This window comes from Macrosteles quadrilineatus, unplaced genomic scaffold, assembly GCF_028750875.1.
Source record: "Macrosteles quadrilineatus isolate MER2022 unplaced genomic scaffold, UCM_ALF_1.0 Scaffold_2__2_contigs__length_208266976, whole genome shotgun sequence".
In the NCBI taxonomy this organism is placed as follows: Eukaryota; Metazoa; Arthropoda; class Insecta; order Hemiptera; family Cicadellidae; genus Macrosteles; species Macrosteles quadrilineatus.
In genome coordinates, this window is record NW_026542595.1 from 120,441,629 (window position 1) to 120,461,374 (window position 19,746).

General features: G+C 36.1%; 1 protein-coding gene across 5 annotated transcripts in view; it reads right to left on the reverse strand.

Moving 5' to 3' along the window:
• LOC128988086 (sortilin-related receptor-like) overlaps nucleotides 1-19,746 on the reverse strand; it is a 71,066-nt gene that overhangs the window by 5,551 nt on the left and 45,769 nt on the right. For 4 of the 5 annotated variants that reach the window (XM_054409285.1, XM_054409283.1, XM_054409282.1 and 1 more), the window contains 13 exons: nucleotides 19,208-19,285; nucleotides 18,601-18,744; nucleotides 16,437-16,582; nucleotides 15,921-16,203; nucleotides 13,778-13,992; nucleotides 12,281-12,521; nucleotides 11,780-11,878; nucleotides 8,797-8,955; nucleotides 7,778-8,037; nucleotides 7,229-7,363; nucleotides 6,101-6,243; nucleotides 5,014-5,210; nucleotides 1,891-2,106 (listed from right to left, as the gene is read on the reverse strand). In XM_054409285.1, the coding sequence (XP_054265260.1) occupies nucleotides 1,891-2,106; nucleotides 5,014-5,210; nucleotides 6,101-6,243; nucleotides 7,229-7,363; nucleotides 7,778-8,037; nucleotides 8,797-8,955; nucleotides 11,780-11,878; nucleotides 12,281-12,521; nucleotides 13,778-13,992; nucleotides 15,921-16,203; nucleotides 16,437-16,582; nucleotides 18,601-18,744; nucleotides 19,208-19,285 (2,316 nt within the window). Of the gene's footprint in view, nucleotides 1-711; nucleotides 758-1,890; nucleotides 2,107-5,013; nucleotides 5,211-6,100; nucleotides 6,244-7,228; nucleotides 7,364-7,777; nucleotides 8,038-8,796; nucleotides 8,956-11,779; nucleotides 11,879-12,280; nucleotides 12,522-13,777; nucleotides 13,993-15,920; nucleotides 16,204-16,436; nucleotides 16,583-18,600; nucleotides 18,745-19,207; nucleotides 19,286-19,746 lie in introns of all 5 variants that reach the window. The other variant, XM_054409286.1, reaches the window with a different exon arrangement.

Here is a 19,746-nt window from a genome sequence, read left to right on the forward strand (position 1 = left end):
TCAAAATTGATTTAATCACAGTGATGATTAGAAAAATTGATGCCATTTTAAAATGAACTGTTATTTACCAGAGGGTGGAAAGTAACACAAAGGCTGTACTTGCCTTTGAGATTCTGTTCAAAAATTTTATATCTACTTTTCGGATATGGGGAATTGAACAGTTCATTTTATTTGTTCAATCACACAGGAAATTATACTTTATTAGGGTTGCTTGATCAAATTTGATCAGGTAAAAAAAATGTTGGTTGTAAAATGTTTAGAACACATGACAATTTAAAACTGATAAGAGATAATGTATGTTTAGGTTTAATTTCTATTAAAACAAAATTTAGGGTGGTTTAGCTTATTTATAAAAAAAACTTGTGTGCTGATTTAGGAATCGGCAATAATGATTCTCTTAACAAAACAACTACTTTTGTGCTGATTTAGAGATTAAACCATGGCGTACCCTTGGTATCAACTACTTCATTAGTAGAACATAATGAAGATTACTAATTTTATAACTTATGAAAAAAATCACAAATAGATTAAGTACCGGTAACTGATGAAACCTGGAACTAAACATACACCCTCAACAGTTTTACATCACATAATACATTAAGTCATATCATTCGTGCTCCCTGAAAGTTGAGGTTAGTTTACAAAATAAAAATAGTCATTTTTAATACCCACATATTAATAAATCCCTATCTAGGATGTTTTGAATCTCACCCTATTTATGTATTGTTGGTTCAAAAGTAGACGGAGAGCTGCTCACCTAAAATACAGCATCCAACATCAGTTGTGTTGAGATATCGATGAAAAGTGTGTGGGTAAATGTAACTCAACTGTGTTTGTAATAAAAATAAAAAATAAACCTGCTATTAAAATAGAGTTTGATATATAAAAGGTGTTTACAGCAAAACCTCAATGATAAGTCCCCCTCGATAACAAGTTTCAATTTCAAATACCCTGGATTTACCCTAACCATATGTTATTACTAACTTTGACATGAAGTTTACTGTATGTGGTTTATTTACCTAGTATTTTCCTTCCAGCCCCAGCTCAAAAAAGTTGTATAAACCACTATTAATATTTGTGTTACCAGTTTAGGGGCAAACCACAACTCCTTGTTAACAAGTCTTATTTGATAATTCACATGAGATTATCCTATAAACCCTATGGAGATTCTTCAACCGTATTGACTATATATTACCATTATTTTAAACTCTAGACTTAGTCAAACGCAAAAAGACTATAAAAATAATGGAAGAGGAGGAAAAGAAGAACAGAGCCTGCTAACAGCCTAATACTGATAAGGCAAGTGCGGCGTACTGCCATAATGTCTCAAGGTCTAGACGTAAACTCCCACGGGTCGCATCGTGAAAACTCTCATTCATGTTGTGTCTTTGTTGTTTTTCTTTTATTAAGTGTGAAATATGACGACCTTCCGAAGAAACAATCCTGCCCCTTTAACACCTGATGATGGCTCCATAGAGAGCCGAAACTAGTTGCCACAGCAACCAATTGTTTTACAGGTTTAAATAAAGAGCATTATTTCACTCATTCTAACATGGAATTACAAAAAAACCTATTATGGTATTCTCAGTACGGTAGTTTATTACCAATGTACTGTTATTTCAAGATGCTTGCTGTAAAAACATGTCTTCAACGGAATATTTATTTCACTCCCTTGTTCAAACAGTTCAGACGACGTTACAGAAATAATAGGGTAGTCTTAGTAATCTATTATTTAACAATAACAGGTGACACTTCAGCTATAGTAATTTTTATCATATTAAACGCCTAACTCTTATTTACAACTACAAGTGGAAAATCTGAATGAAATCACAAAACTATTTACAGTTTCCTAATACAAACTTCCTACAACAAGAAAAAAATCATTCTTACCAAGCCCATCGGAACCGGTGTTGAATGTCGCCGTGCCTGAGCGTGTGCTGAAGTGACTGTTGGCAAAGTTGGCAAATGTGTTCTGTAATCTGCGATGTCGGAAGGAGATGAAGCCAAGAGCTACGGCCAATACGCAGCAGATGACGACAATGATGAGAAGTATTGGTAAGATCATAGATTTGACACTGGATTGGTGGAAAAGTTCTGGCCACATGTCTGAAAAGTGTATTGAAACAGGTGTTAGTGCCTGTATTGCTTGTATATATTATCTTAGAATATCCATTCAAAAGCTGTAGCATAGATTAAACATCTCCATCATAGATTTGTCATCCATATGGATCAGCTGAAGGCAATTTCGATGTTAGTTCCCTGTAGGGTTGTGTTTAGTTTACAGTTTGTTTCTTGTTATTCCAGTTATTTCCGTTATTCCAGTTATTTCCAAACTAGTTTAACCAGTTGAAACAATCAACAATAATTATAATTATTATCATCTAGGACAGCTGAGTCCACTTTTGAACCACCTAAAAGCTACTAAGGATACACTTTCTCAGGATCGAAACAGCAACTTTCTGATTGATAGACGAGATCGGGTCCGCGGAATTGGCTAACTCTGGAACTCGCTAACCCCATGTTAAACGCCCTATCTTCGAATTTGGTCGATGAGAGGAACTCGCTAACTTGTTCGGTTTTGGAATTGGCTAACTCCGGAACCCGCTAACCCGCTCTAGAGCCGGGTTAGCGAATTCCGTCCTCGTACGGAAGTCGCTAACTCGGTCCCACGGTGGAACTCGCTAACTCCCAATCAGAAGCCTCGCGGGCCGTCCAATGGGAGCCAAGCACGAATATTTTTGGCCAGTGTTGCCGAAAGTGTAGTACCTATATCGTATCGGTACCATAATGTCGTATCCTACGATTAATTAGGAGTAAGAGCAACGTAGTCGATAAAACAAATATATTTAGAAGTATGTTTAACATTATTCTTATGATTATTAGGGTGGAACATGCATTATAGTCTTTCCATAGACTAACCAACACAAGTAAACTTTACATCCCATTGTAAACTTTGAAGCTCGTTTTTCGCGTCTAGTTCATGTCCGGTGACACTGATCGCTAGTGTCGACAAAATTGTGTTTCTATTATTTTATAGTTAACTTCGTGATTTGTTCTTTACTGTTTGGTTATATAACTAGGGGACGTGTTATTAGTTGTAATTAGAACGTTTTATTTGGTTAAGCAAGGTTTTAAATTACTGAAAACAAGAAACAATTGTAAACAAAACACGACCTCTAAAGACAGTGCACCGGACAGAACTAACAATACAACTGTCTTCAGATGATCCATAAGGATGAGAAATGTACTAATATAAGGGATTATGTTTTATATGTAGGTTTCTTACTTAAATAGTAGCTTATTGTTATGCAAAAAGATAAAAATGCACATTTAATTTGGATCTATTACATGTTATGAAATATCTATTTTCGTAGTCCGCCAATTGTTTCTTTTATTTGAATAAATACCATTTTGTGAACTTCTGCAAATTAAATTATTGAGTTCGTATTTTATATACTGGGCTTGTAACATTAAATCATAAATCATAATAAAATTTACACGTTAAACGTCATTACAGAATTACATTTTACTGGTAATGTATTTTTAAATAGAGCTATTGAATTTATATAAATATTTATCAATACATTATAAAGTGGTAGGCCATGGATTGCATTAAAAGTTAGTCTATGCATAAATACAACTTGTAAATTTCTTTTATCGTAGGCTATTAGCATTGACTATGCCCATAGTCAATGCTATTAGTGTAGAACCCGGGTCATCCTCTTAATTTTGTTGAATTAATATTAATTTTACGTCTTTCAGTAGGCCTACTTTTTAAAAGTCTGGAGTTTTTCTCCAGGCTGGTTCTAAATGGACCCAGGCGTTCTTGTTTGTTACAATTCTTATTAATGGTGGCCATAGCTAAAATTACTTGATCTTATCCAAAAACAAAGCTATTGTCTATTGTGTAGCCCAGTACTGGGGAACGGTGAACCGAGCAATGGCTTGGTATAGTTTATATCGATTGTGAAAGCAATATAAAGGAAACCCAACACTCAAATCAGGAAAATCCGTCAATTCGTTTATTAAGAATCGTGAATTAAAATAATCCTGTCACGTTTTATTTATATGAATATTATATCTTCTCCTATTTTTTACTAGTGGTGCTTAGGTGTACAATCTAAAAACGGGTTTAAAACATGTAATTGCTAAAAAATTCAACACATTTTAGAATTAGGCAACTATTTACTAGTAGGCCTACAATTAATTCTTTGGCTCAAACTATTAAGCCTAGATAAAAACTTAGTCTATGTCATCATATTTGTACACGTAAGTTGGACGGCTGAACGACGAACATTTAATTTAAAATCTATGAATTAGTTATGAAAGTTACGATGGTTGATGACTGTATTAATTAATGGTTTTGGTTTATTACGGCATTACAATTAAATCTGTTAAATCTTGTTTTTAAGTACTTGTGTGCATTTTAGCTTAATTTCGTAGAGGTTTAACTATTTAGTAGCAATTAAAATAAATTTTGAATATTTTTCATATTCTATTATTTTCTTTTATACTGATGGCATTTATATTTACGATCGAAATCATAAACATTTAACTGGCCATTTTACGGTTTAATAAAAACACTTTTTCATGATTTTTTAATTGTCTTTTAATTACTTTTTTGCTAGTTATCTGTTAAAAGTGGAATTGATAACAAAAAACAATAACATTTACTGTATCTTTATAGACACTGACATTTTGAAATACGGCAGTGTACGATTATTTTGTCGTACAAGGTTGGCAACGCTCCGAGCAGTGGGCGCTGCCGGGTTAGCGACTTCCAGAGTTAGCGAATTCCGCCGCGAGACAAAATCGAGTTAGCGGGTTCCGGAGTTAGCCAATTCCTGACTGAGACGGTTAGCCAGTTCCAGAGTAAGCCAGTTCCGACACACGACCGAGTTAGCGAGTTCCTGAGTTAGCCAATTCCTACGTCTCACGAGATCTATAACCACTCAGCTATCTAGATACATCAACAGATTAGTGTTTAGATAAACTATTTAAAATATGCAATACCTTTGGGGAAGGCAACTGACACCACCTCAGAAGGTAGAGATCTGTATCCAGCATCCGTCTCAAGGACCACAGCGTAAGAGTGAATGGTATCCTCGTCTTCTGGGTTATAGATAAACGGAGCAGATCTCGTCTTAAACTGCTTAGCCGTCGAAACATTGAGCGAACTGCTCGGAGATACCAGTACAACGTAGTGATAACTGAAAAAAGGATGGTATCAACATTCAACAAACTGATATAGTGGACTCTTGATAATTCTAAATTACTGGGCTAGGTAAATAAATTTGAATTATCAAGAGAAAAATAAACCCTTCGAATTATGATTTTTTTCAATACTGGGCATTTTTATATCAAATCTTTTACAGGCATGTTTTGACTTCTACATAGTCTTAGACACAAAACTAAACACTCTTCTAGTCCAGAATATTCACTTTTTGTTTTTCAAAATATCGAGCAACTTAAATCAAAATGCTTGGTAAAACTTCAAAATATATTAAGAGATTCTCTACGAACAGAGATTTTATTTTGTATGTTCAAAAATGTTGATTGATCAAGTGTTTGCTTTACTAAGATTATTCTGTACATACTTTCCCCATTAGCTTATTAACAAACTTTTTATGGGAAAAATCACACAGAATTTTATGGGTAAAATCACAAAGGTTGCAATAGGCTAGCTTTTGAACCAAATTTTTTAAAGCATTTGGGGTTTACCATTTTGTTTAGAGTTCAAAGGACCATACCATACTAAATTTTAATCTAAATCGGGCCCTTTATGTAGACATCAGACTTTTCCATTACCTTTTAGATTTTTGGGAAAAATCACCATTAAAATAATAATTTAAAAATTAAATAATCCTGGTGATACCATAAATTAGTACTCACATACAAAATGTAATTAAAACCAGACCACAGGTGTAGTCTGTAGCTCTGTACACATCCACACACACAGACAATCACTTCAAAAGCCAGATTTGAAACAGGTGGACCTTAAACCTACATTAAAAAAAAATTGAAACCAAACTATAGTTTCTCCATACATTATGTATAGAGGGAGAAAGTAAAATACAAAGTTTTCATGACAATTGCTTACTCTTTATTGGTGAGGTTGGCTGGCAGTTCATCTTGTCTCCAGTATAACACATGGCTGCCGTTGGTCTCCTGTAGTACCTGTAGCTGATGTGGCGGAGGTAGAGGTCTCGCCCAATATTGTACACAGGGACCACTCACCATGTCCTACAAAATACACATAAAACCAACACGTCTTATTAACATTGTATGTATTATAGTCCGTGCGATGGAACCTGTCCCCTGAACCTTCGTCTATCTAGGACCTTTAACTTTTGACTAGTCCCCAGGTAGATGGTAAGTTCCAGGTTCAACTCCTATCCATCCCAAATATCAATGAAATAATGTTGTTATGTTCTCAGTGGTTTGGAGTCAATCCTATGCTATTAGGTCTTTTCCAACTAGAAAACAGAAAAAGTTATACACCTCAGGCGAGAACTTTGTGTATTTTTGAGAATTTACTCAACTGTAAGCAATTTGCTCAAGAATTGTAAAACATCCTATCCGAAAACAATATACACCAAACGTAATATTTAAATGGGGTGGCGAGAAAGTGTCACAGGAGTTTATTACCCCCACCACATTCATACAAAATTAGCTAGACCATACTTATATAATTTCCCCTTTGGCAATTAAAAAAAAACTATCCAAAAGCTGGGTACAGTAGAACTCCGATTATCCGAATCAATAGGGACCAGACCCCATTCGGATAATCAAAAATTCGGAAAATAGGAGTTTTACCGGAATTCCGGGAATTTTAAAGAAAAATCCTCATTTTTGGTACTAAGTAAACTTTTAATTAATAATAATTTAAAGTGTTTTAAGTGTTCTATACATGTTATTAAGTCAATAGTGTTCCATCGAAGTCCAAAATTGGCTAAATGTGTTTAATAACAATTCTTTGATATTTTGCAAAACTTATTACTGTAGCTTTACGTTTTTAAAATTGTTGAAATAAGCGATTCGGATAATTGGAGATTCGGTTAATTGGAGTTCGGATAATTGGAGTTCTACTGTAGTAACTAATTTTGAAACGCAAGGACCTAGGTTTCAAGGATTTTTGTGAGAAGGGCTTAGTTGGTTGGTTGGTAATTTTACTGGGACTGACAGCGTTTTTGACCAAAGTAGGTTTGACTTGGAATGTTCACTTTACCTTGACAGCCGCTGAGATGCATACATTGTATCCTCCACCATATTGTATGTAGAAAGTGTGTTGCAAATCAACGGAAGCAGTGGGTGCCAATCTGTAGGCTGCTGTCAAGCCCAGGTTAACCTCAGTGACTGTAATCTGTAAACAAACATTAATCAAGATAAAACCAATGATTAACCTGGTTAATTTCTCCATGTGTACTCGACAAAAACTTTAGTGTGTTACACTAAAAGTTTAATTGTTTCTTGATTTATAATTATAAAATATACTAATCTATCAAACATACAGCCTTGGTCCGATCATGCAGGTTCACGAACTCAAATCTAGAACCCTATGCACTTGCTACAATTTCAGAGCCACTACTGCAGCTATTAGAAAACTCGCCTTTGGCAAACTCGTGGGTTTTTTGCGTGGTTAAGGACCAAGACCGATAATCATACAAAATTTCAGATCCCTAGATCAATCGGAATTGCTAGACCTAGCATGAAGTAATGTGTATAACAATTTAAGGCCAGAACCTAGCGTCCTAGGATGTGCAGGTGGGACATTCACCTCGTAGGCAATAGCCTGTGACACGTGGGTACAACTGGCACTCCATGTGACGCTCATAGCTGTGTCGTTGTGGGGATCAGCCATAACACGTAGTGCCTTGGGTGGAGCTCTAGCGTTGAATTGTGTCTTGATTGTGGCTGGGCTTGAACTGAGCGGTCCCACTCCTAGAGGTCCGACCAGCCCTACACTCACTATGAATGACTCGCAAGCAGCAAGATCTCGTACTGTGGCTGAGGTGTTGGTTGTAGTCAGTCTAGCTCCTACGAAAGAGATGTCACAAATATGAAATGAAAAAGTGCTTTATTGACAACAACAAACAAGTTAGTCAGTCAGTTTACCGATCCGCACAATGATGTAATCACTTTTGTTTAGGCCGGCCAAAAGTATAAATTCTCAATGTTACGTGTAAATATAAATGTTTCGTGTGTCAGTGTATGTGTATATGTGAACTTCAACGGTGACCAATGCTATCAATAGTAATTAACAAGACAGAAAATTTGACAATGGAGCTGTTGGCCCCGAAACTATAGTCATTATAAAAGACGACATGGATTGAGGACGTAAACAAGGTATTTAACCTATTATTATATTTAATTTAATTCCAGAGGACGCTTTTTAAGGTTTAGTACTGCTCGACATTATGATTGAAAATTTTGCAGCCTGATTAAAGTAAGTAAATTATGGCATGGATCTAAAATTAACAAATTGTAAATTAGTAGTTATATTTATCTAACAAACTGTCTTAAACAAATATGATATTTTTTTATACTTTTTCATGTCGTTGTATTTAGCGACAAACCTTAAAAGAGTCTTCCACTATTTGTTAAGCTTTGGACCCAAGTTTTAATCCTTATAAACATGTGCAACTTGCACACGGTTACCCCAAGTAACTCATTGCTATTTTTGTGCTGTACAACCTTATTTCATCACAAATTTAACTATTTAAAATCTGAAAGAGAAAGTCCCGTATTAACTGTCATATCAGTCACAAGCACCCATACTGCAACGTTTTTGTTTACCTTTAGACGACAACTCCTTCATGGTCAGTCCATAGTATACACCATATTGCCAATCCATCTTGCGGTTGTCCACTGGCGGACTCCAGCCGATCTTGATAGAGGTTCCATGAGCCTTCACCACTTCTACGTGCAACTCATCAATACGAGGCAGTGGTTCTCCTATAACATCAGACCCTGAGTCAACTCACACTCGTCAATCCAATTGGATACTGCTTAGAGGAATAAATACAAACTGTAAAGTTATCACAAGTTTATAGGGGCAAAGAGTTAGTAACAAATAGATTAGACAAGGTGACAGTTGAAGACTTAAAGATACTAACTAAGACTAAGGTTTTGGTTTGGACACGTGAGGTGAAAACATTTTTGGGAAATTATGAGTTGATGAAGATAGATGAAGATGAAAAGGGAAGGAGAAAGGAAGATCTAGAAGAAGATGGATAGATTAGGTGAAGAGGTGTAAGAAGAAAAGAGGAGTCGGATGGCAGGATGGCAGATTGTGGGGGAAGGGAAACTGTAGGCTATAGGGATATAATATGGCAAAGCCTAGTTGACAAGCGAGTATAAAAAACAAAAAACTAAATGGAATGTCAACTTATTACATACAAACTTTTGGTTTCCAGACTGAGGGATAGGATAACACTTAAAAAAACCTAACTTTTTTATTTCAAAGATTGATAGGTAAACATTTTGCTTTGACCAATATCGATGATGTGTTTCTGTCGACTTTAATACATAAACAGAGAGTCCACCAGGCCAACCAGAAAAAATTCATGAGTAATTCATGAGTAAAAAAAATTCCAGGTAGTTCAGGTAGTACATTTTATACTAAAATTTCCAACGTGTTTTGCGTCAACTCCGACAATGCTGTTTAGCACTAACACAGCTCGCTATTTTAGTTATCGGAAAGAGCATTATCAGTTAAAGAAACAAAATTTTTGATTGCTGTAATATTGCCTGACACAAGTATTCAATTTTTATATATTACTGATAAAACAATCCGAAAAATTAAAAACTAATCCTTAAACCTGTAATTTATTACAAACTTCTTAAAAAAAGTGATATGTCGGTAACAAAATTATTTATCAAATCTCTGCACAGACACCTGGAAAATCGATTCTTAATACTGATAATTTCAATTTTACCAAATTTTCTGAGGGATTACTACACCAACCCCTGTCTTTATGTACTTTCAAATAGTATGTAATTTTGGAGTTATGAGTTGTTTTTCAAGTAGCCTACAGAAATAATAATGCAGAAATTACAAAAATTGCAGGAAGCCAATTTAAGTTTTAAATCCTTCTAAACACATTAAATAAATACACCACTTTAAAGGTAAATGAAGATATTACAAAAATTCAAAATAAAACTTGGACAAACATAAACTTGGATTTTATGAAAAAAAGCCAATGTATATGGGGTCAAAATTTTATAATATGTTACCAAAAGCCATTAAATCTGAGAAAAATATTAATAAATTCAAAAATCAACTAAAAAAATATCTTATTGATTTAACATTATATTCTTTCTCCGAATTCCCATGTAAAAATGATGTGTAAAGAAAGTTTTTAGTTCTGTTTTTCTTTTCATGCATATAACTATATCTTTTGTTTTTACAGCCTTAGTATTAACCAATCTTAGTTATAATGTATCTTAGTATTAACACGTTGACTGCGCATGCCGACTTTGGTCGGCGTCAGTCGGCGTCGCCAGCGCTCCCAGGTGGCGCGCGCCGACAAAAGTCGGCACCAGACCAACAGAAATATATTGAGTCAGTGTGAGCTTAGCCTCAGACGGAGACGTTATAATCGTTGCCAGCCTGCCAGCTTAGAATGCGAGCTTTACTTTGGTGTAGGTTGGTACTAAAATCTCCCGTAAAATCCTGTCTGGCAATTCTTTTGTCCCGGTTTTGGGGATTTTTTCTACTCAACCCACATTACAAAGGCACTGGATACGGATCCGTGCAGTGCTGCTACCTTTCGGTGTTTCAGTGAACTACATCCACTTGCGGGGTAACGCAGCACAGTCACCACTGCTCTTTTGTGATTCGTCAGACTGAAATATTTGAATGCCAATTGCGTTCGCTGATTCGGTTGCGCGCCGGGGCTTCGCCCGCCACTGGGAAGCGCCTGTATAGTCAGCGCGCGCAGTCAACGTGTTAATTAATATTGACACCATTCTATGTACAGAGTACTAATATTGAATAAAGATTTTATTGATTGATTGATTGATTGATTTCTAGACAAAAAACTTCATTGTCAACATTCATTGTCGCAGTTACGGAAACGTCATCGTCGTCACCCGCGGTCACGGAAACATCATCGTCGACACCCGCAGTCACAGACACGTCATCGTCGTCTCCAGAGGTCACGGGAACGTCATCGTCGTCTCCCGAGGTCACGGAAAGGACATCGTCGTCTCCCGCAGTCATGGAAACGTCATCGTCATCTCCCGCGGTCACGGAAACGTCATCGTCATCTTCATCTTCCGCGGTCACGGAAACGTCATCGTCGTCTCCTGCGGTCACGGAAACGTCATTGTTGTTTCCCGCGTTAACGGATACGTCATCGTCGTCATGCGCGATCGCGGCAAAATCACTAACAAATCCCACGCAGTTTGTACATCATCATCGTTTCCCGCGGTCAGGGAAATGTTATCTTCATGCGCGATCGCGGCAAATTGAAAATTTCCGATAAAATACAAAATTCACGCATAATTCCAGGTTTTTCCCGGTTCAAAAAAATCACCCATGATTCTCGGTTTTCCCGGTCGGTGGACACCCTGATAAAGACGGTTAAGTCAGTTGACCCAAGACCGAAAAATAACCTGAATAGAAAAGCATAAGATTACTCAAATTGGTGTTCGATTACTTACGAGCATGTCAAACAAACATGCAAATCTTTTCCATTAGATCATGTGTCACTCAGTGGTGGATTCAAAATTGTCTAATCCCTCTGAATTGAAAATAAACAATAACAATCCTTACCATTAGTTCTGGTGGTGATAGAAGCTGGTCTCCCTTCATAATGTTGGTTGAAAGGTATCACCTCAAATGAGTAATCAGTGCCAGGTGCAAGGTTCGTAACTGCAATATAAAACATGTTGTAAGCAATACTGAAACCAGATCTCGGTTTTTAACAAACATCGATGCACAAATTAAACAGAAACATAATGTTAAAAATACAAACGAAAATTAGTTGTAAATAAATAAATAATGTCTACTACCATTTTGCCCAATTATACACGTGGGAGCAAATTCTTAAAAATGTATTTACATGATTTAGTGTCTCAATATCTCATTTATATTTTTTTAAACTGTCTCACAAAGTTGGTACACCTTATCATTGTTTAATTGAATTATAGTGAGTGTGATAAATACATAATTATAACGAGGATTACAAAATTTACTAGCACTGATCGTTTTTTGTAGGATATTCTATAAGTTTCACTACGGTGTAAATTAAAATTACACAAGACCTCAACTTACCTGTATATCTAGACGCGGCAGCTTCCAATGTAGGTAAGTCTGGGAACACGAGACTCAACGCCTTAGGTATGATGTGATACTTGGTGGCGTGTTTGATCTCGCTCCAGACAAGTGTCACCGACGTGTTGGAACGTGTCTCAACATGCAGGTCTGTTATCGGCTCAAGTCTTGCTGACTCATCAAGTTTCAACACTGATACGACCGAACTATTCGACTCGTACATTGAGTTCTTTGCTTTCACCTGAGTTGAGGGGAAAACATTGTTCATAAGATGCATGTTGTGAAGTAATCAACAATAAAACAATCAAGTAAAATCAACAATATTATTTTGTTAACTATTTGGCAGGCTTATAAAATGTTTAATGCCTAACTCCAGTATTGTTGAGTAGAAAATTGGATTTCAATGCCTCCTTTGACACTAGACATATTAAAAAGTAAACTATTTGGATCTTGATACAATATTTGACAAGTTTATTCCTACTCCATTGTAGTTTTGTTGGAATAAGCAGTACTGTGCATGAATTGTTACAGTACAGTAAAGCTTCTATATCTAAAAGGGGCCAACAAATAAAAAAAAGTTAGAAATAAATTTTTAATTCTTTGGTTTTGTTTTAGGACAAACATTTATTTGCTTTATGAATCTTCCGAAACCGTTTAAGGTTGTTGATCACAACCCATTGTAATTATTATTTAACCCCTCCAAAGTCTACTGAGAAGGCCATTTTCACCTGGAAAAGTCTACTTTCTCCTGAAGAAGTCTACTTCCTTTTGGAGAAGTATCCTTTCTTCTGGAAAAGTCTACTTAATATCCATAAGTCTACTTATTTCTAAATAAGTCTTCTTATTCTGGAGAAGTCGGTTTATTCTGGAGAAGTATACTTTCTCCTTAAGGAGTCTACTTCTACTCAATAAGTCTACTTTTTGTTTAAAGAGTCTACTTCTTCTGAAGAAGTCTACTTTCTCTTTAAGGATTCTACTTCTTCTGAAGGAGTCTACTTTCTCCTAAGGAGTCTACTTTCTCCTCCAAAGGTCTACTTTGTCCTGAAGAAGTCTATGTTTTTCTGATAAGACCCCTTGGCAGGCAACACATCAAGTAAACTTTTGAGCTTTAAGGGGGCTGTTAACATTAAAAGTCAAATCCGTTTAAAAACTGTTAAGGATACCCTCAAAAATTATCTTTTAAACCAAGTATTTTACTCTGTAAGTGACTTTTTACGAAATTAAGCAAGTTATTATTATATGTATCTTTCATTTCTCTAAAAACAGTTTAAAATTCAGACAAAAATGTTTTGCAGTTGTATTTTTAGGTTAAGATTGAATTGACAATGTCACCAGTTTAATAGCTTTGCTATGTACAAATGTTTTTATGTGACAATAAAGTGAATTTGAAATTTAATTCAACTACCTGCAGCTTTTTTCTTAGGTTGCAGTGTTGAACTTCCATTGCTCACCTACTTACTCTTCCAACATCTACATCATTATCACACTACTATTTACCCAGAAAGAGTAGGCACTGTCGGTGTTGAAGTCAGAGTCAATCAATGTCTGAGTCTTGCTCCCGTGCACCTCCTTACACATAGGTGGCACTGGAGGTGTCATACATACAGAGTAGCTGGTGATTGGTCCGTTGGTCTGGTGAGGTGCCATCCAGCTGACTATCACCTGGTTGGCGCTGAGTTGGCGTACTGACACATTCCAAGGCGCTTGTGGCGCTGCGCAACACTAATCTTAGTATAACCCTTTTGTATATCAGGGTTAACATGTAAATAGACAAGCTGTCGTCAAGTTTTTTTTTTTCTAATACAAAGGTTGTATGTGAATAAGAATTCTATCGAGTTCCTGTCACAGCAAAGCAAGCTAGTTGAAACACCGTGTTCCTTACTTCATTCACTACTATCCTATTCAGATCCCAATCCTACGGGTCGTATAAAAGTATGAACCTGTTATAGAAAGGTGTCAAAATTTGTGAAGAGGAAGTGTTTGGCAATGTTGTGCGAGTAGGCTGGTGGTATTGTTAAACAATAACATGTTGGGCTGACCTACTGAAGAGGTCAGTGTACTTGTTCAGGGGGTTAGTTCTATGTGAAGTGGTAAGAGTGGTGTGCTGGAGGACAGGGTCGTGCAGGGGAGCTGGATGGGTCCAGGTAAGACAACGTTAAGGGTTTTCAAAATTGGAGTTTAGTCTTTTCTAAATTAGGGTTCAGTTTCTAACTAATTGATTTATACGGTTCCAGTCTACTCTAGCTATTGTTTGTTACTTATCTTTGTCTTTATTGTCTTGTGTAATAATAAAGTTTGGTTTTGTAGGCGAGTGCTGTTTTATTCCTGGGCTACCTCACTCAAAGAAACAGTGAGTACCTCAAGTAGCAGAGGTTCCTACCGTTACAAACCCAAGTATGAACTGTGTTCAGTGATTATGTTTCTGGAGGAACTGTTGCCAGTTGACTTAATTAATATGTGTGCAGAAAAGTGTTTCAATGTAGAAAAAATGTGCACATGTGGAGTTTTGACTAGATTTTCCTGTTTTTTTGTAAGCTGCGTACTAGCCATAATTGGCTTTGCAGCATGGTATTTAATGACTTTGTAACAATGTATTTTCAAAACGTTTTTATTAGCTCGCTTTCTTGTCCGGTACAAATTTTGAAATCAATTTTATACTAACTTCCCGATGAGCTAGAGACTTGAAACTTGAAACAGAGCTCACAAATGGAAGACAATGCAATATTATATCATTTAATTTTCATATTTCCCTTGAGCTACGCCCCATGGGCTTGTTTTTATTAACTCGCTTTTTGAAAATGTTGATACTTCCCGATGAGCTAGAGACTTTAAACATAGCTCACAAATGGACGACAATGCAATATTATATAATTTAACCTTCATATTTCCCTTGGGCTACACCCCATGGGCTTCCAGATTTTCCATGTTTACATTTTGAAAGAATGTAAACATATCAATTAAATTTAAGTTAGCTGTAAATACTTAAATTTGACAGTTCAAAGAGCAGAGGTTAAGACGTACAGGTTATGCTCCCAAGAGATTCTTTACACAAACAAACATTTCAAAATAAAAGATAAACAATCTGATTGCAGATATAAAGGTGTTTGTTAATAATGCCAATGGTTATTTATTTTGTATTCTATAAAGTAAACAATAAATTAAATAGATTGATATATTTATAGTTAGTAGGTAGGCCATACATTCAATCTAATACATAATTATATGAAAATAAACTCAAATAACCCTTAGATTTATCACATGCCTCTGTCTTATCTGTCTTAATCTGATATAGAATAATAGATGCTTGAAATAGATTTAACATCCACACACATTAAAAACTAAAAAGTAGAAAATAATTTATAAATATGTGGATGGTATAAATACTTGTAAGATTTTAAACGAAAAACGTGGGGTGCAAGCAATTTATAATAATACATTAGTTCAATAGGTGAAGGTAATTGTAAATTAACTATTGCATGCACCCCACGTTTTTCGTTTTAAATCTTACAAGTATTTATACTCTCCACATATTTATAAATTATTTTCTACTTTTTAATGCGTTTAAAAACGTTTTGTTTTAAAAGTTTTTTATTTATAAATTATTCAATTTGTCAACACAAAATATGAAACTTGTAAATACCTGCTTGTTCTGTCATGGCCGCCATAAACTTGGCAGCCGGGTACACTTCCTTGGTAGCCGTGTTACGCACGTACACCGTAAGGTTGTAAGGTGTGTACGGCCTGAGCCCAGTGAATGTATACTCAGTCTGTGTTGTCCAGGTGGTATTAACCCAAGGACTTTTGGGTGTGTTCACTCTGTAGGTAGGTAGGAACTCAAACTGTTTAGGAGACAACGGCAACCACCAGTACAGTTTGATGCTGGTCGCGTTGGTCATGCTCTTCTCCACACCAAACCTCAGCACCTGTATGACCACATTTAATCAAAATAGCTTTATTCATTATGTACAGAATTGAATTAACAATATCTGGCGGGCTTCAGTTATTAGCGATGAAAACCCTAAGAAATGTTATAATTGACTATTCTGTCAACAATAATTACAATATTATGATAAAAAAATAAAAATAAACCACTACAAAACGAAATTTGAAATATTTATTTTTCATAAATCCTTATCCATGATAACAGTCAGATTACCTGATAAACCTTGCTGGTGTTGTTACAGTCCTTCTCATCGTACTCGTCATAACAGTCGACATGTCCGTCACACAGCATTGCTAAAGGTAGGCAACGGTTATTATCGCATGGGAACATTCCTTCCTGGCAGCTCGGGCCGGCAGGAGCTGAAACATGTAAATATACTGTAGAATCTTGACGTGTTAGTTTTAGCTTCTGGGAGTCTTCCTGCCCTTACAGTCACATCCTAGGACACTAGGTTCTAGCCCAGAACCATTTTACACATTACTTCAGGTTAGGCCAAGGGTGCAACATCACTAATAATCCATTGGTGGTTGGCGTTTTTTTTAATGCAGGACTTTCAAACTGAAGTCCCACGCTTTCTTACTCAACCGGCTTGCTCCTCTTTATCAAGGAAAAGGTAGAATGAAGCTTCCACTCAGTGAACGCCACTTTATTAATTAATTTCGTACTGTGGATAGAACTGTTGCAGGGGGCTTGGAAGTATACAGTAGAAATAGGAGACAATAAATAATCCATCTTGTGGCTGTAAGACTTGTTACTAGGGATTTGTTGATTTGTAATACCACTGATTGTATTCTATAATGTATTTTCATATATATTTCAACAAAACAATACAATATTCATACGTACTAGGGATGGGTCGGTTTTCAAAGTTTAGTTAATTATATTGTAAAAAGGTTAAAATACCTGTAACTGCCTCGTGATTCCTCTGTTCCTGTACTGGACTACGCACGTTTCGATGTATTCACATCATCATCAGGTCACAAACTTGAAGAACTTAAACCATTCTTGAATTGGTCGCGTCAAAGTTTACAAAAAAAAATACACAAAACATTTAAACATTTAAAAAACAGGGACAAAAATTGTAGGCCTACAGACACTGGTGTGCACATGACGGGTGCCGAGTCTCGACTGGTTCAGGAGCTGAACTTTGTCCCCTGGCCGCCTTTATCACGGTCCTTGTCCAACTTTATGAGTGATTCAAATAGAATATTAGTTTGCAGAGTGCTTTTGTCATTTAATATGTCCTGGGGATTGTTTTTTGCGGCTTTATAAATTTCAAACTGTTCTAGAGCTGTCATGATCCTGCCTTTGTTGCAAATGTGCAATGGTTTTAAGTTTGTTTCCAAATTGGTATAGTTGTGGTTGTTTAGTACCAGATGTTCGGCATAATTAGATTTTTGCACCTTGGATTTGCACCTTGGACTAATTATGCCGAACATCTGGTACTAAACAACCACAACTATACCAATTTGGAAACAAACTTAAAACCATTGCACATTTGCAACAAAGGCAGGATCATGACAGCTCTAGAACAGTTTGAAATTTATAAAGCCGCAAAAAACAATCCCCAGGACATATTAAATGACAAAAGCACTCTGCAAACTAATATTCTATTTGAATCACTCATAAAGTTGGACAAGGACCGTGATAAAGGCGGCCAGGGGACAAAGTTCAGCTCCTGAACCAGTCGAGACTCGGCACCCGTCATGTGCACACCAGTGTCTGTAGGCCTACAGTTTTTGTCCCTGTTTTTTAAATGTTTAGTGTATTTTTTTTTGTAAACTTTGACGCGACCAATTCAAGAATGGTTTAAGTTCTTCAAGTTTGTGACCTGATGATGATGTGAATACATCGAAACGCGCGTAGTCCAGTACAGGAACAGAGGAATCACGAGGCAGTTACAGGTATTTTAACCTTTTTACAATATTATTGTCAACGTGATTCGGAATAAACAACACAACATGAAGTTTAGTTAATTAACAGTTTTATCAGGTTTTAGAAAAAACCCGAAACCAGGAGCCATGGCAATGATGGTTTCAATTTATTGGTTGAGGGACAATAATTTTGCTATGATCATGTCATATATTGCAATTGCAACGTTCTCTTGACTCGGGGGTGGGGAGGGGGCGTAAAAGAATTTGCCATTAATCATGGGTGACAATGAGATTTATTTATGAGATTGCACAGATGATCACGTCCAAAATGTTGTGGTAGATAATCATGCTTTAAGACAATGATGATTAGTGTGGCTATAGACTAAAACGGGAGGTAAGTGCGTGGTAACCAATAAAAAACAAAACCGAAACCAAACCAATGAAAATTGTAACCAACACATCACTACGTTAACTATTTTCTACTTCTTCAAGGAGATAATTACCAGGAGCAGCGCCAGGCACACAAGACATCTCATCACTGAAGTCTGGACATTGTACGATGCCATCACAGACTTGCCTAAGAGGGATACATGATCCGTCTGTACGACATTTGAACTGATCCTTGGATGGGTCACACGGCACAGTACCTACAAAACACACAACAGTGTATACCATCTCTCAAACAAGATATCATTTGACGGTGAGTAGTAGCTTTGACTGTTCCATCATGTTGAAGTTGTCGTTGGTTTTTAAATCAAATTGGACGTACTTTAATTGATCCACTGACAGAATCTCTGGTGTAAATTACTGATTTGAGATAAATAAGTCAACTTTTTAACTAAGTCAAACTGATCTCAGTAACAAAAAATGGAATTCTAGACAGTAGCACTCTCTGAGTGGCTCCTTCTACTAAGTTGTTATGAATAAAAATAGGATAGCAGGTCCATTGTCTATTTCAGTGATCATAAGCCAATGTCAATGGTAATAGTTATTTATCCATACTGTATTCTTTAAGTTTTCTATTAGATTAAGTTTACGGTTCACGCACAAGCGTGCACATTTTACGAGAGAGATTAGTGAAGCATGAGAAAAAGGAAATACCAAACAAACCTTGACAATGTTCTTCGTCTTCTCCTTTGTCACAATCTTTGATGCCGTCACAAACCCAAGAATCCTGGATGCAATCGCCTGAATCAAAGACACACAGTAAGTAAGTAAAGTAAATGCAATAGTACAGTAAAATTAAATTAAATGAGTTTATTTATCTCCTTTAACTATGTACTCACATAATGATCAAACAAAATACAAGACATTACTTACAGTAGAATCTCGATTAATCGGATTAATGGGGGGGGGGGGGGGGGATCACAATTAATTCAACATGACATAAAAATCCATAAAAAGTATAAAACTGTATACGTGGACGTTAATATGATAATTTGCATATTACACCATCAAAATACAATTATTAGGCTATTGCGCATTCATGACATGTTAAGTCATTACTCTTGGTTCAGTAATAAGAACTGTATCGTTTAAAATTACAGCTTACTTAAACTTTAACTCAATAAAAAATCCAAATCATAAAAAAAATCATGTAAAGAACAGATAAATATAAATTTTAGTACCTACTACTAGTCATAGGCTAC